Below are 15,738 nucleotides of genomic sequence, written 5' to 3' on the forward strand. Positions count from 1 at the left end.
TCTTGACCTTCTTTGCTTTCAGGAGCTTTGCTGAAGTATGAGGAGCGCTATCCTGCTGAAGAATTTGCCCTCTCCTGTGGTTTGTAATGTAATGGGCAGCACAAATGTCTTGATACTTCAGGCTGTTGATGTTGATCATCCACTCTGCAGATCTCTCGCACGCCCCCATACTGAATGTAACCCTAAACCATGATTTTTCCTGCACCAAACTTGACCAATTTCTGTGTAAATCTTGGCTCCATGCGGGTTCCAGTACGTCATCTGCAGTATTTGTGATGATTGGGATGCAGTTCAACAGATGATTCATGGGAAAAATTGACCTTCTGCCACTTTTCCAAATGATCAACTAGAAGTCAAGATATTATTTGTTGCTCTTACAGCCGGGATCTACGACAAGACTTTTGTCAGATAGTGTTTTCAAGGCTTCTCCAATCATTTAGTTAGCCTAAACCCAGTTATTGCTAATTATTAAGGCATATTAAGGCTTAATTATGTTAATTAGGCAAATCATTGACAACAGTTGTTTGTTCTGTAGTCAACAGAAAAAAGTCTTAAGGAGACTAATAATGTTGACCATAGAATTTTTTTAATCAAATTGAATAATTACCTTTTTAATTCCAGCCAAACTGAAATAAATAAGACTTTCTCCTGAAAAATAATAATAATATATTTTTATGTTGGTTATAATTAAATAAATGTATTTAAATTATCATACCGACACACAGTATTCAAAGCTTTTCCAGACTTTCAGTCTGCCTAAACCAGAGATGCCCAAACTAGGGTCAGGGTCAGCCCAAACTACGCTGACAGGCATGTGGAAATGGTGGGCGTGAAGGACTAGCATTAAAGGCCTCTGGCCCACCATCCTCAATCAAGTTTAGTTTTTGGAATTTCGTGAGGAAAAATTTGAGCACCCCTGGCCTAAACCCTGCCGCTTTCTTTAAATCTACCGGAAGCATTTGTTTTTGAGAGCCACGCCCAAATTTCAACATCCAATCAAATGCCAGAATGATGCGAGTCTCTGCATTTTTGCTGCTTTTTCAATAATCTGTTACACTGATGCATCTCACAATGCAGAAGAAAAGCTCTATTGCTGCATCTGAAGCACTGTGACATCACAACTGATGACAGTATTTGCATTTAAACGGAAAAAGAAGGATTTCCCTAAGGAAGTGAGGTCGATTCACATTTCCCGTTTTCATTTCGACCTGTACTCCAGTGTCTGCTGTTTTCCAGCTTTCCTCTGAGAAATCTGAACCCGTTCAGATGAAAATATCTGTGAGGTAAGTTATTTTCCATAATGCTTCTCCTACTGCTTTTTAAACTGGACAGACTGTAGGCTCTATTTTAACAATATAAGCATTTGATCTAAAATGCAGCTGCAATTAGGGCGTCTCCAAATTCAGTTTTGCTATTTTAAGGATTGGAAAAACTGTTGTCGCACCCAGCGCATGGTCAAAATGGGTTGTGCTTATTTTCTTAATGAGTTACGGGTGTATTTTTGGGCATAACATGCATTCAACCAATCAGAGTCTCATCTGTCATTCCCTTTCAGAGAGAGTTCACGCCATGGTGGATTCACTATCTACACGGCAGACTTTGTAAACAGAAAAACTGAATGATAGCGAGGGATTGGGATCAGTTGTTTTGGAAGCATTCCATAATTCATCAAGTGCAAAGGTTTGTTTTAAAGCAAAAGATTTACCGTATTCGCTGTCGCTCGCGTATACAAAGGTCGATTGAAGTTGCTAACTCCCCTTGAAATGAACGGTCGCTTGTCGCATTGCCGCTGCGAGTCACGCATAGTGAGTGCGAATTAGGCTTAACACACCTCCTTTTCAGACCAACGCACACATGAACACAAATTGGAGCACATCCATTTATGAAGTTTCACAAACAAATTTCCAGAGGAGCACGTGATAGGACTGACTACAGCTGATCCCTATCGCTAATCACTAACTAGCCAATCGAATCATTCCAAATTTAATATAAACATCCAGCCTAAACTTCATTGCTCATCTTCGTTTTGGAACCCCCCCCCCCCCCCCCCCATCCATCCCTTATCCCTCCTCCTCAATTCTAAGTTCAGGCGACACGGTGGTTCAGTGGCTAGCACTGTTGCAAGGAGGTCGTTGGTTTAAATGCTAGCTGAGCCAATCGACACTCTCTGTGCGGAGTTTGCATGTTCTCCCCGTGCTCGCGTAGGTTTTCCCCGGGTACTCCGGTTTCCTCCCACACATAAAACATGCAACAAAAGTTAAAGTCACAAGCACCTACTGCGTAAAATTAGCGGCCTATTCTTGGGAAGTTATCGAGAACTACCTGATCTTGTATCATATCTCCTAATGCTTATTGACCAGGCGGGAACCTTGGGCTCATCTTTCTCCGAGCTCAGGCTTCTCTCACTGAACAGCATGCCAAACCAGCTAAATTAGTCAAGCATTTTCTAAGTGTGAACTCTATCGAAAAACTATTTTAACAACATGTGGTGTGAAAATGAAAATGATACCTGCGCCGGGGCTGAAACTAGCCCAAAAAAAAAAAACCCTTGCGTTTCTGATGAAAGGCCACAAAGCTGAAGCGCTGAGATCTCAGTGACTCACCTTGGCAGTTCTTGGCTATGAGGGCATCTCCAAAGTATCCGTCGCCGCAGTGTTCGCAGTCGGCTCCTCCGTATCCCTCTCGACAGCGCAGACAAGCTCCAGTCAGCGGGTCACAGCTCAGTGGTGCGGTTTGGTCCAGGTTGCCGCTACACACACACGGCTGACAGGAGCCGCCAGGAATATTGGGACGTCCGAAATAGCCATTAGAACACCTGAGGTCATGCAGAGCAGAGAGAGAGAGTGTGTACAGTCATAATACTGTAAATAAACACACTTCATGCCTGCTGCAGTGACACTAATGCAGTGGCATCTAATACTCTTTTTCCTATTGTTTACATCAGGGGTGTTCAACCCTGTTCCCGGATATCTACCTTCCCGCAGAGTTCAGCTCCAACCTTAATTTAACACACCTGAGCCTATTAATTAGGACCTGATCAGCACTTGATAATTACACATTGGTGTGTTTGATATGGGTTGCAATGGAATTCTGTAGATCTCCAGGAACAGGCTTAAGCACCCTTGGTCTACATAAACAGATCAGTATTTCACATGCACTTGCTTTGCTATTCAGCGGATAATGTACAGTCAGTGTGTCTGAGGTCCTGTGGGTTTAAGGTCAGTTTAAAATATCTCGTGCATCACTCGTTACTATTTGTGACTCTGGACACACAAAACCATATATAGTGGTGTGATAAAGTGTTTGCCCCCTTACTGATTTCTCTTTTTTGCATGTTTTTCACACTTTAATGTTTCAGATCATCACACAAATTTAAATGTTAAGGCTCGTACACACTGGGACGCTTTTCGTTTGTGTTTATTGTCAGCGTTTTGCGAGACGTTTTTCCGGATTCAAACCCAAGCGATTTTCACAGGTGTCGAGTAGAAGAGTATGCAAAATCACTCCTTGGCGTTAGATGGCGCTACACAACTTTAAGCTTCTGACACTCGCTTGTAACACAGAAGAAGAAGACCACGCTTGTTGTTATGGATGGTTTAAGTAGCAGCTCCAGCTGTAGCGATGAATAAATGGTTATTGTTCACCAGTGCAATAAGCAGCTCCACGTTCATATCGCCTCTGGGCATCTTCTTCAATGTGCGCTCTCACGCTTGAACGCCTCCAAGTGCTGTTTACTATAACTTTAGCAGCTCCGTGCACATGAACAAATGTGCCAATCAAAGATTCACATGGGTGAACCTACAGACTTGACTCACTGGTTCAAATGAGTGAATCTACAGGTGATGACTCACTGATTCAAATGAGTGAATCTACAGGTAATAAATATCTGATTGAAATGAGTGAATCTACAGGTGATGACTCACTGGTTCAAATGAGTGAATCTACAGGTAATGAATCTCTGATTGAAATGAGTGAATCTACAGGTGATGACTCACTGGTTCAAATGAGTGAATCTACAGGTAATGAATCTCTGATTGAAATGAGCGAATCTACAGGTGATGACTCACTGGTTCAAATGAGTGAATCTACAGGTAATGAATCTCTGATTGAAATGAGCAAATCTACAGGTGATGACTCACTGGTTCAAATGAGTGAATCTACAGGTAATGAATCTCTGATTGAAATGACTGAATCTACAGAAGATGACTCACTGGTTCAAATGAGTGAATCTACAGGTAATGAATCTCTGATTGAAATAAACGAATCTACAGGTGATGACTCACTGGTTCAAATGAGTGAATCTACAGGTAATGAATCTCTGACTGAAATGAGCGAATCTACAGGTGATGACTCACTGGTTCAAATGAGTGAATCTACAGGTAATGAATCTCTGATTGAAATGAGTGAATCTACAGGTGATGACTCACTGGTTCAAATGAGTAAATCTACAAGTTATGACTCACTGATTCAAATGACTGATTCAAATTACTCTCTTATTAAATGACCTGGTCAGAGCTCAAGATATACAACAGATAATAAAGTTATACATATTAGTTTTTAGGTTTTGCAAAGTAATCTATGAAAAGCATGCTGTTTGTTTGTATGGGTGTGGAGCAGCAACTCATTTGCATTTAAAGAGACACACAAAAACAACAGGTTTTGCTTCAATTAAAAAAATGTGGACCACAAAAACAGCCATAAGAGTCATTTTTTAAATTGACATTCATACATAATCAGAAAGCTGAATAAATAAGCTTTGCATTGAGACATACTTCGTTATGATAGGTCAGTATTTTGGTTGAGATAAAATCTGAAGGTTATTGAAAAAAATCACATTTACAGTTATTCAAATGTAGTTGTGAGCAATGCACGTTAGTAATCAAAGTTGAGTTTGGATAAATTTAGTTGTAAATTTACATAATAATGTAAATTGATGATGTAACGTGATTTTAATATTGTAATGATTTTCTGCATAAAATAAAAATATAAATAATTAAAAACTTTAGAAATTACTAGCCTTTTCCAGACTGATAGATCTCAGAATCTATTATCTGTTGTATATTTTGAGCTCTGACCAGGTCATTTAATCAGAGAGTCATTTGAATCAGTCATTTCAATCAGTGAGTCTTAACTTGTAGATTCACTCATTTGAACCAGTAAGTCATCTTCTGTAGATTCAGTCATTTCTATCAGAGATTCATTACCTGTTGATTCACTCATTTCAATCAGAGATTCATTACCTGTAGATTCACTCATTTCAATCAGTGAGTCGTCACCTGTAGATTCACTTATTTGAATCAGTGAGTCATCACCTGTAGATTCACTCATTTCAATCAGAGAGTCATCACCTGTAGATTCACTCATTTGAATCAGTGAGTCATCACCTGTAGATTCACTCATTTGAATCAATGGGTCATCACCTGTAGATTCACTCATTTGAATCAGTGGGTCATCACCTGTAGATTCACTCATTTGAATCAGTGGGTCATCACCTGTAGATTCACTCATTTGAATCAGTGGGTCATCACCTGTAGATTCACTCATTTGAATCAGTGGGTCATCACCTGTAGATTCACTCATTTGAATCAGTGGGTCATCACCTGTAGATTCACTCATTTGAATCAGTGGGTCATCACCTGTAGATTCACTCATTTGAATCAGTGGGTCATCACCTGTAGATTCACTCATTTGAATCAGTGGGTCATCACCTGTAGATTCACTCATTTGAATCAGTGGGTCATCACCTGTAGATTCACTCATTTGAATCAGTGGGTCATCACCTGTAGATTCACTCATTTGAATCAGTGGGTCATCACCTGTAGATTCACTCATTTGAATCAGTGGGTCATCACCTGTAGATTCACTCATTTGAATCAGTGGGTCATCACCTGTAGATTCACTCATTTGAATCAGTGGGTCATCACCTGTAGACATTCACACAAACTACAAAATATCACCCATGAAAAAAATTATTCTTGGTCGACATCCTGTTTCTCTTGCTGCCCTTGCCAGAGATTACTCGTCTTCCAATTGCTCAGAATTGTGAATGTAGTGATTGCGATGTGGGCATATATTCAGTTAGCCCCCCTGAATTATTAGCCCCCTGTTTTTCCCCCCAATTTCTGTTTAATGGAGAGAAGATTTCTTCAACACATTTCTAATCATAATAGTTTTAATAACTCATCTCTAATAACTGATTTATTTTATCTTTGTCATGATGACAGTAAATAATATTCGACTAGATATTCTTCAAGACACTTCTATACAGTTTAAAGTGACATTTAAAGGCTTAACTAGGTTAATTAGGTTAACTAGGCAGGTTAGGGTAATTAGGCAGGTTATTGTATAACAATGGTTTGTTCTGTAGAATATCGAAAAAATATATAGCTTAAAGAGGCTAATAATTTTGACCTTAAAATGGTGTTAAAAAAATTAAAAACTGCTTTTATTCTAGCCGAAATAAAACAAATAAGACTTTCTCCAGAAGAAAAAATTTTATCAGACATACTGTGAAAATTTCCTTGCTCTGTTAAATATCATTTGGGAAATATTTAAAAAAAGAAAAAATAATAATTCTGACTTCAACCCCATACATACACTACCAAACTCGATTGATAAATAGATGATGCAAATTGTATTGCAACTAGAGGTCATTTAGCATACATTACAAACCCTATCAATATCAGATATTTATGATGTAAATGCCAGTCTGAAGTGAACAATAAGCTAATTGTACAGAGATCTAAACGTAATGTTTTAAAAAATAAAAATTTCAATCAAGAACTGAGCAATTGAGAAAACCTGCAAACGTCACAGTATCTGAAACTGTATGTTAAACTTCTAGCTTGAAGGTGGCGCAGTGATTAGCTGTCGGCTTCTCCTTTGTAATCAGAGGTCACTCTAGGAGCTAAAGGAAAGAGTTCAAGTCTTTTGCATTTCCAGGCCTGCAGCGTTTGTCTTGTAACGAAGCGGTGTGCACACATTACAGTGCGTCAGACGAACGACCCAACTCTGATCATCAAAAGAGACATTCTCAGCAAAACAAAGCTCAGACGATGAATAAGAGAGAAATATAAGGGGACGAGACGCTATCGCTTCCTGCGCCGGCTTCGCCCACCCGCTCCTCTTATCTGCGGCGGCTGCGTTCGGATCCTATATCTGCACTGAAGCAACTGGTGCTGCGGGCTGATAAACAGGCACAGACCAGCCTCTCGCTTCATGTTAAATGGATTCCTGTGCGCTTATCTGTGCACGACGCCACTATCTGCATGATGGCGGAAGCAGAAAGTAATCACTGTGTTCAGCGGATTCCAGCAAGACACCCTAGACTTATTAATTGAATATGGGGTTGAATCACGTGACTGTCTTTACAGGCCCAGCGGCAGACAGAGCACAACATGTTGGAGACTTCAACGTTTAGCAAAATCCTCCGATCTCACTATAACTTTAGTAGGGATCACATCCCTTCAGGAGCACATGCCACGGGTTTAAGACTTACCTAGGAAACATTCACAGTACATGCGTACAGATGAGCTAAAGTGTCCTGATACTATTTATGTTAGCTCTTCCCTACAGAAAAAAACAGCTAAAACCAGCCTATGCTGGTTGGCTGGTTTTAGCTGGTCGACCAGCCTGATTTTAGAGGGGTTTGGGCCATTTCCAGGCTGGTTTCCAGCCATTTCCAGCCTGGTCTTAGCTGGTCAGGCTGGAAAATGACCAGCTAAAACCAGCTTGACCAGCCTAGACAGGCTGGGAGCCCAGCCAAAACCAGCTATGTCCAGCTTAAACCATTTTTCAGCAGGGTTAGCGGTTCAGACTAAATTTTATTTACTTTTTATTTTATATATAAAATACTGTACATAGCATGGTGGCTCAATGGTTAGCACTGTCGCCTCAGAGCAAGAAGGTCACTGGTTCGAGTCCCGGCTGGGCCAGTTGGCATTTTTGTGTGGAGTTTGCATGCTCTCCCCGTGTTGGTGTGGGTTTTCTCCGGGTGCTCCAGTTTCCCCCACTGTCCAGTGTTTGGGTGTTTCCCAGTCCTGGGTTTCGCTGTGTAAAAAATATTCTAGAATAGTTGGTGGTTCATTCCGCTGTGGCGACCTCTGAAATAGAGACTAAGCTGAAGGAAAATGAATGAATGAAGGACGAACCGCCTGTTTTAGTAATGTCTGGGTAAGAGTCCTCACCGACCAATACAGATATAAATAACTCCATCATCGTCAAACTGAGAACTGAATGCTGGATCTTCCAGTCTCTCTGGTACAGCTCACAATTTCTTCTCTCCAACATTAAGTGATGAAAATGTACTCATTATTTACTCTCCCTCAAGTGGTAATAAACTTTGAGTTACTTTCTTCTGTTGAACACATAATGTTGGAAACCGGTAACCATTGACATCCATAGTAGGAAAAACAAACACTATGGAAGTCAATGGTTACAGGTTTTTTCAAAGTATCTTCTTTTGTGTTCAACTTCAGCAGAAGTAAGCTGGTAAAAGGAGAATAAATAATGACAGAATTAAAATTTTTGGGTGAACTATGTTTTTAAGAACTGATGACTGATGTCTTTAACCCAGGCCACACACATATACACTCACCGGACACTTTATTAGGTACACCTTACTAGTACCGGGTTGGACCCACTTTTGGCTTCAGAACTGCCTTAATCCTTCAGAGCATAGATTCAACAAGGTACTGGAAATATTCCTCTGAGATTTTGCTCCATATTGACATGATAGCATCACACAGTTGCTGCAGATTTGTCGGCTACACATCCATGATGTGAATCTCCTTTTCCACCACATCCCAAAGGTGCTCTATTGGATTGAGCTCTGGTGACTGTGGAGGCCATTTGATTACAGCGAACTCAATGTCATGTTCAAGAAACTAGTCTGAGATGATTCACGCTTTATGACATGGCGCGTTATCCTGCTGGAAGTAGCCATCAGAAGATGGAGACACTGTGGTCATAAAGGGATGGACATGGTCTGCAACAATACTCAGGTAGGCTGTGGTGTTGACACGATGCTCAATTGGTACTAATGAGCCCAAAGTGTGCAAGAAAATATCCCCCACACCATTACACCACCAGCAGCATGAACCGTTGATACAAGGCTGGATGGATCCATGCTTTCATGTTGCTGATGTCAAATTCTGATCCGACCATCCGAGACTCATCAGACCAGGCAACGTTTCTCCAATCTTCTATTGTCCAGTTTTGGTGAGCCTATGTGAACTGTAGCCTCAGTCTCCTGTTCTTAGCTGACAGAAGTGGCACCCGGTGTGGTCTTCTGCTGCTGTAGCTCATCTACCTCAAGGTTGGACGTGTTGTGAGATGCTCTTCTGCAGACCTCGGTTGTAACGAGTGCTTATTTGAGTTACTGTTGCTTTTCTATCAGCTGGAACCAGTCTGGCCATTCTCCTCTGACCTCTGGCATCAAAAAGGCATTTGCACCCACAGAACTGCCCCTCACTGGATATTTGCTCTTTTTCAGCTCATTCTCTGTGAACCCTCGAGATGGTTGTGCGTGAAAATTCCAGTAGATCAGCAGTTTCTGAAATACTCAGACCAGCCCGTCTGGCACCAACAACCATGCCACGTTCAAAATCACTTAAATCCCCTTTTTTCCCCACTCTGGTGCTCGGTTTGAAGTGCAGCAGATCGTCTTGACCATGTCTGCCATGTGATTGGCTTATTAAAAATGTGTGACTATGAGCCCTTGAACAGGTGTACCTAATAAAGTGGCCGGTGAGTGTATACAGTTGAAGTCAGAATTATTAACCCTGATGTGATTTTCTTTTTTTTCTTTTTCAAATATTTCCCAAATTATGTTTAACAGAGTAAAAAAAAAATCACAGTATTTCCTATAATTTTTTTTCTTCTGGAGAAAGTCATTTCTTTTATTTCAGCTAGAATAAAAGCAGTTTTAAATTCTTTTAAAAAACATTTTAAGGTCAATAATATTAGCCCTATTAAGCAATATTTATTTTAGATTGTCTACAGAACAAACCACTGTAATACAATGACTTTCCCAATTACCCTAACCTGCCTAGTTAACCTAATTAACCTAGTTAAGCCTTTAAATGTCACTTTAAGCTGTATAGAAGTGTCTAGAAACAATATCTAGTCAAATATTATTTACTGTCATCATGGCAGAAATAAAAAAAATCAGTTATTAGAAATGAGTTATTAAAACTATTATGATTAGAAATGTGTTCTGAAATCTGCTCTCCGTTAAACAGAAATTGGGTTAAAATATACAGGGTGGCAAATAATTCTGACTTCAACTGTATACATATATAACCCAGGCCAACTCTCTGTGTGTCTGCACACCAGGGAACAATTACTGGGAGAAAAATAAATCAGGGACTGCTCCAAACTATTATTTCCCTCCTCTATTTACTGGCAGTTTGAGGTGTCACAGGCCATGCAGGGCCAAACGGAGCATAAGTCCTCTCTATCTGAGAGCAGGAGCGGCGGCGTGGAGGGACTGAGCTGAATGAGGTCAGTGAATGACTGAGCGCCGCGCTGCTTTTTCCTGTCCTGGGTCACTGGTTCTTAAACTGAAGAGCCCATTACTGTTACTGATTGCCTGCTACACACTCTTTCGCAAGCTTTCGGCACAAACACATGGAGTGTGTGTGGATGAGGCAGGCCACGGGGTGATGAACACCAGCAGCTGCAGCAGAGCTTTCACACAGAATATGTTTAAAGTGGCATCAGAAAGCAGCATATTACTGGGGAAAAAGACTTAAAGGTGGTGTGTGTCAGTTTTTGACTCTTCTAAAGCATAAAACACCATCATATATTTGCAGATATTTAAGAAACATGCTAAGTGAACATTCTTGTTTATCTCAAATACTATACTGGAGTCAGATGTTCTGCTTTGAAAATGTGTGTTATATACTGTAATGCTCTCTTTGTTTTGGTCGTTTAACTCGGCCAATGCCAGTTTAGCCAATTATATCGCAGCACCTCAGTGTGCCTTGGCGGAAAACGGCGTATTTCATTCATTCAGTCAGAAAGGCTCTCAAAATGTGCGTCCATGACCGAAATGTGTGTGTGTGTCTATATATATATATATATATATATATATACACACACACACACACAGTGCATCCGGAAAGTATTCATAGTGCTTTACTTTTTCCAAATTTTTTATGTTTTATTTATTTCCTCAACATTCTACACACAATCTCCCATAATGACAATATGAAAAAAGAGTTTTTGAAATTGTTGCAAATTGATTCAAAATAAAAAAACTGAAAAATGACATGTACATCAGTATTGACAGCCTTTGCTGCAGCCTTTGTTGATGCACCTTTGGCAGCAATTACAGCCTCAAGTCTATTTGAATATGATGCCACAAGCTTGGCACACCTGTCTTTGGGAATTTTTGCCCATTCCTCTTTGCAGTACCTCTCAAGCTCTATCAGGTTAGATGGGAAGCGGCGGTGTACAGCCATTTTCAGATCTCTCCAGAGATGTTCAACAGGATTTAGGTCTGGGCTCTGGTTGGGCCACTCAGACATTCACAGAGTTGTTGTTAAGTCACTCCATTGATATTTTGGCGGTGGGCTTTGGGTCATTGTCTTGCTGGAAGATGAACCGTCGCCCCAGTCTGAGGTCAAGAGCACTTTGAAGCAGGTTTTCATTCAGGATGTCTCTGTACATCGCTGCATTCATCTTTCCCTCTATCCTGACTAGTCTTCCAGTTCCTGCTGCTAAAAAACATCCCCACAGTATGATGCTGCCACCACCATGCTTCACTGTAGGGATGGTATTAGCCTGGTGATGAGCGCTGCCTGCTTTTCTCCAAATGTATCTCCAAAGAGTTCAATTTGAGTCTCATCAGACCAGAGAATTTTGTTTCTTATGGTCTGAGGGTGCTTCAGATGCCTTTTGGCAAATTCCAGGTGGGGAGTGTTTCCCGTCTGGCCACTCTACCATATAGGCCTAATTGGTGGATTGCTGCACAGATGCTTGTTCTTCTGTAAGGTTCTCCTCTCTCCACAGAAGAACACTGGAGCTCAGACAGAGTGACCATCAGGTTACTGATCACCTCCTTGGCTAAGGCCCTTCACCCCTGATCACTCAGCTTAGATGGCCGGCCAGCTCTAGGAAGAGTCCTGGTGGTTCCAAACACCTTCCACTTACAGATGATGGAGGCCGCTGTGCTCATTGGAACTTTCAGAGCAGCAGAAATGTTTCTGTAACCCTCCCCAGCCTTGTGCCTTCAGACAATCCTGTATCGGAGGTCTACAGACAATTCCTTTGTCTTCATGCTTGGTTTGTCCTTTGACATGCACTGTCAACCCTGGAACTTTATATATGCCTTTTCAAATCATGTGCAATCAACTGAATTGACCACAGGTGAACTCCAGTGAAGCTGCTGAAACATCTCAAGGATGATCAGTGGAACCAGAATGTACCTGAGCTCAATTTAGAGCTTCACTGGAAAGGCTGTGAATACTGATGTACATATGTAGATAGTTTTAGAAATAAATATTTCTCAGAGTGGTAATAAAGGACTCTGAATACTGCACTTGACATATCTTCCCTCGAAGTCTATGGTGAATAAAGCCCTGCTGAAAACTGTCTACATCTCTGCAACTGTTTAATTAAAGGTCCAACGTAAAAGCATAGAGCAATAAAATGAATGTGAACAGCAGCCATTGACACATTATTTCAAACCAACGCACTTCTCTTCCATTGTATTTCTATGCAAATATGTACTCGAAGGACGAGCTTGACTGTTACCAACCCAGGTTCATTCTGATTACGTACCCCTATATACATTTCTGGAGAGAGCAAAATACGTCCCAGGAGCTACATTTAGTGCAGTTTTTGTTCTCACGAATCCACTAGAGGCCGCTGTGTACGCTTTTGAGATCTCTTTCTTCATGCCTGCTGTTCTCAAGTAAATTCACCAGAAGCCGCTGTTGTCTGACTGACTTACTGAATTACCAACCGACCAATACCTCCAGCCTCACCCTTCCCTAAACCCAACCAATAGTGTTTTAAAAAGCACCGATTGACCTGCTCACCCCTTCCCTAAACTCATCTGCAGTATTTTAAAAAGCAATCCAAAAAAAGAAAAGCCCCCTCATTTTACCACGATTTTAAATTTTACCACATTCTCATCCTGTTATTTACTTGTTTGTTTTATTTTTTAGCTTTTGTTTTTGTCTTACCTGCTTTCTGAAACCGTTCGTCACCGGGCTCTAAACTCTAAACTTCGCTCTGCGCCTCAAGTCTGCTTATATACATGTCGAGCTACTGGACAAACTGGTAACAGCGGAAAAGCCGTCAATATGGAGGTATTGCTCAGCTGGTAAGTGCGAATAGGAACAGCGTCATACTGCCCCCTAGTGTTCATGTTAAAGATTAAATGCAGCCATACGTAGCTCTGGCTACATAATTTGCGATCTCCAGAAACGTATATAAGGCCACGTTTTCAGAATGAGTCTATGTTGAATGTTACACTTACATCTTGTGTATTTTGAAGTACACTGAACATGAGCACTATGTTTTTAAAACGCCGTATCAAGAACTTTAATGTTCACACACAGTATCACTCATCAATGTCAGTTCCAAAGCAGTGGACCAATCGGGAAACTCATAGGTGGGGCAAGCATCTGTTTAATCTGAGGTTAATCTTTGCAATTAGATGTGTTCTGAATTGTATCTAAGACGGCATTTTCTTAAAAAATAAATAAATAAAAGGTGCTCAAGTAGAAACCGCTGGCACCATAAACATAATGCAGTCTAGGTCAATCAGTCCTGGAAGAATGTATTGAGAAATGAATCAATTATTTGCATCTCCTTTGCCAGTATTCATAAGAAATAACAGTGTCTGTTTGCACTTGATTTAAGGTCTCTCTGTTGGACGGCCTTGAAACAATGCGTTTTTAGGAGCAGGTTTTAAGAGCGTCATGTGCCGCCTGACTGAGTTTGTGTGAAGCGTGTCCTTCACATCTCTTTCAGTGGGTTCCTCATGGGACAGAGCGGGTTCGAGCCCCGTCTGAGCGGTGATGGATCGCTCCCATCTCGGCCCATTAACGTGCGTCTGTCCCTGGTTTTTCCCAGATCCAGAAACCTTTCCGTTCGCTCTTTCGCTGTCTGCGCTCGTCCTCCATAACACACACACACACACACACACACCTCCAGCTCCTCTAATGGCTCGGCGTGGAGAGTCTGGCGTGTTTCAGCAGCGCTCCCTTTCCATCTGTTTCTGGGCTGGGTCGCAGCAAAGCAGGGACCTTTCTTCCAGCGAGACGCCATACTCCACGACACCGCTGTGATTTAGTCTCGAACAGAGCTGGAGAAACTGCCAGCCTAGAATGCAGCATATGCTAATGCTAAAGGCCCCGGTATAATCCAAACGAAATCAAATCTGCATTTCACATGTTAAAAAATAAATCTGACCTCACGTTGGGTAAAACATTTTAACACACTGCCTCAAAAACGTTTGTCTATCGAATCAGGTTGAATTTTTTCGATTTTACACCTGAAAAGGCATTTTGAGAGGTGTTTTGACAATGCAGGGCTGCAGTACAAGCAAAGGGCAAGTTGAAATTACATAATTTCAAACTAAATCTGGACATAATTAAAGTTTAAGTTTGTTTTTTGGCTTTACAAAGCAGCTCACCAAAGTAAATTACCCCCCATTTAGAAAATGAATATTTTTATCCATTTCTCAGTGAATGCACTTTGGTGCATTTGAACAAAACAGATTTATTAAATAAATAGATTTATTAAAATAATATTTTAGTCACCAAACATATTTAGAAATTAAAAGATGCAAGTAAATTCAAGCTAAATATTACAAAAATAAAAAAATTACAACCCACAAAACCTTTGCATTTTCCCCCATTTTCTTGCTTCACCTAATTTTTCCTCTTTTTTTAAATTTATATTTAATATTTTTTTATAACATTTAAATTTGGGTGTGCTAGTTTTTGGACCATTATAGTAAATTATTTTGTCAGATGAGCTCCGGATTTGGCTTCAGTACTGACTAATCTAATGTCTATGCACAAATATAATATTGTATAGCTTCATATTAAAAATATGAATTTAAAAGAGAGATTTGTGAGGGGTGTACTTATATATTGTTCGTTTCATTTCAAATCTATTGTTTAGGTGTATAGAGCCAAAAATTTTTGAATTGTGTCGATGTCCAAATATTTATGGATGATACTGTATATATATATATATATATATATGGCTTTAAACACTAACAAGATCAAGATGTGCTTTAACTGCAGCCTGTCAGCTTTAATTTGAGGGTATTTACACCTAAATCAGGAGAACGCTGTAGGAATTACAACAGTTTGCATATGTGCCTCCCACTTGTTAAGGGTCCAAAAGTAATGGGACAGAATAATAATCATAAAACAAAGTTTCACTTTTTAATACTTGGTTGCAAATCCTTTACAGTCAAGTCTGGAGCTCATAGACATCGCCAGATTCTGAATTTCAATCCTGGTGGTGCTCTGCCAGGCCTCTACAGCAACTGTCTTCAGTTCCTGCTTGTTTTTGAGGCATTTTCCCTTCAGTTTTGAATCAGATTCAGTTCAGGTAATTGACTTGGCCATTACATAACATTTCACTTCTTTCCCTTCAAAAACTCTTTAGTTGCTTTTGCAATATGCTTTGGGTCATTATCCATCTGCACTGTGAAGCACCATCCAATGAGTTCTGAAGAATTTGTCTGTATATGAGCAGAAAATATTG

General features: G+C 40.4%; 1 protein-coding gene across 1 annotated transcript in view; it reads right to left on the minus strand.

The window, feature by feature from the left end:
* Positions 1-15,738, minus strand: part of lama2 (laminin, alpha 2) — a 326,666-nt gene that overhangs the window by 147,457 nt on the left and 163,471 nt on the right. The window contains 1 exon segment of the mRNA XM_056480993.1: positions 2,604-2,815. Within this exon segment, the coding sequence (XP_056336968.1) occupies positions 2,604-2,815 (212 nt within the window).

The sequence above is a fragment of the Danio aesculapii genome, chromosome 20, assembly GCF_903798145.1.
Source record: "Danio aesculapii chromosome 20, fDanAes4.1, whole genome shotgun sequence".
NCBI classification, from domain to species: Eukaryota; Metazoa; Chordata; class Actinopteri; order Cypriniformes; family Danionidae; genus Danio; species Danio aesculapii.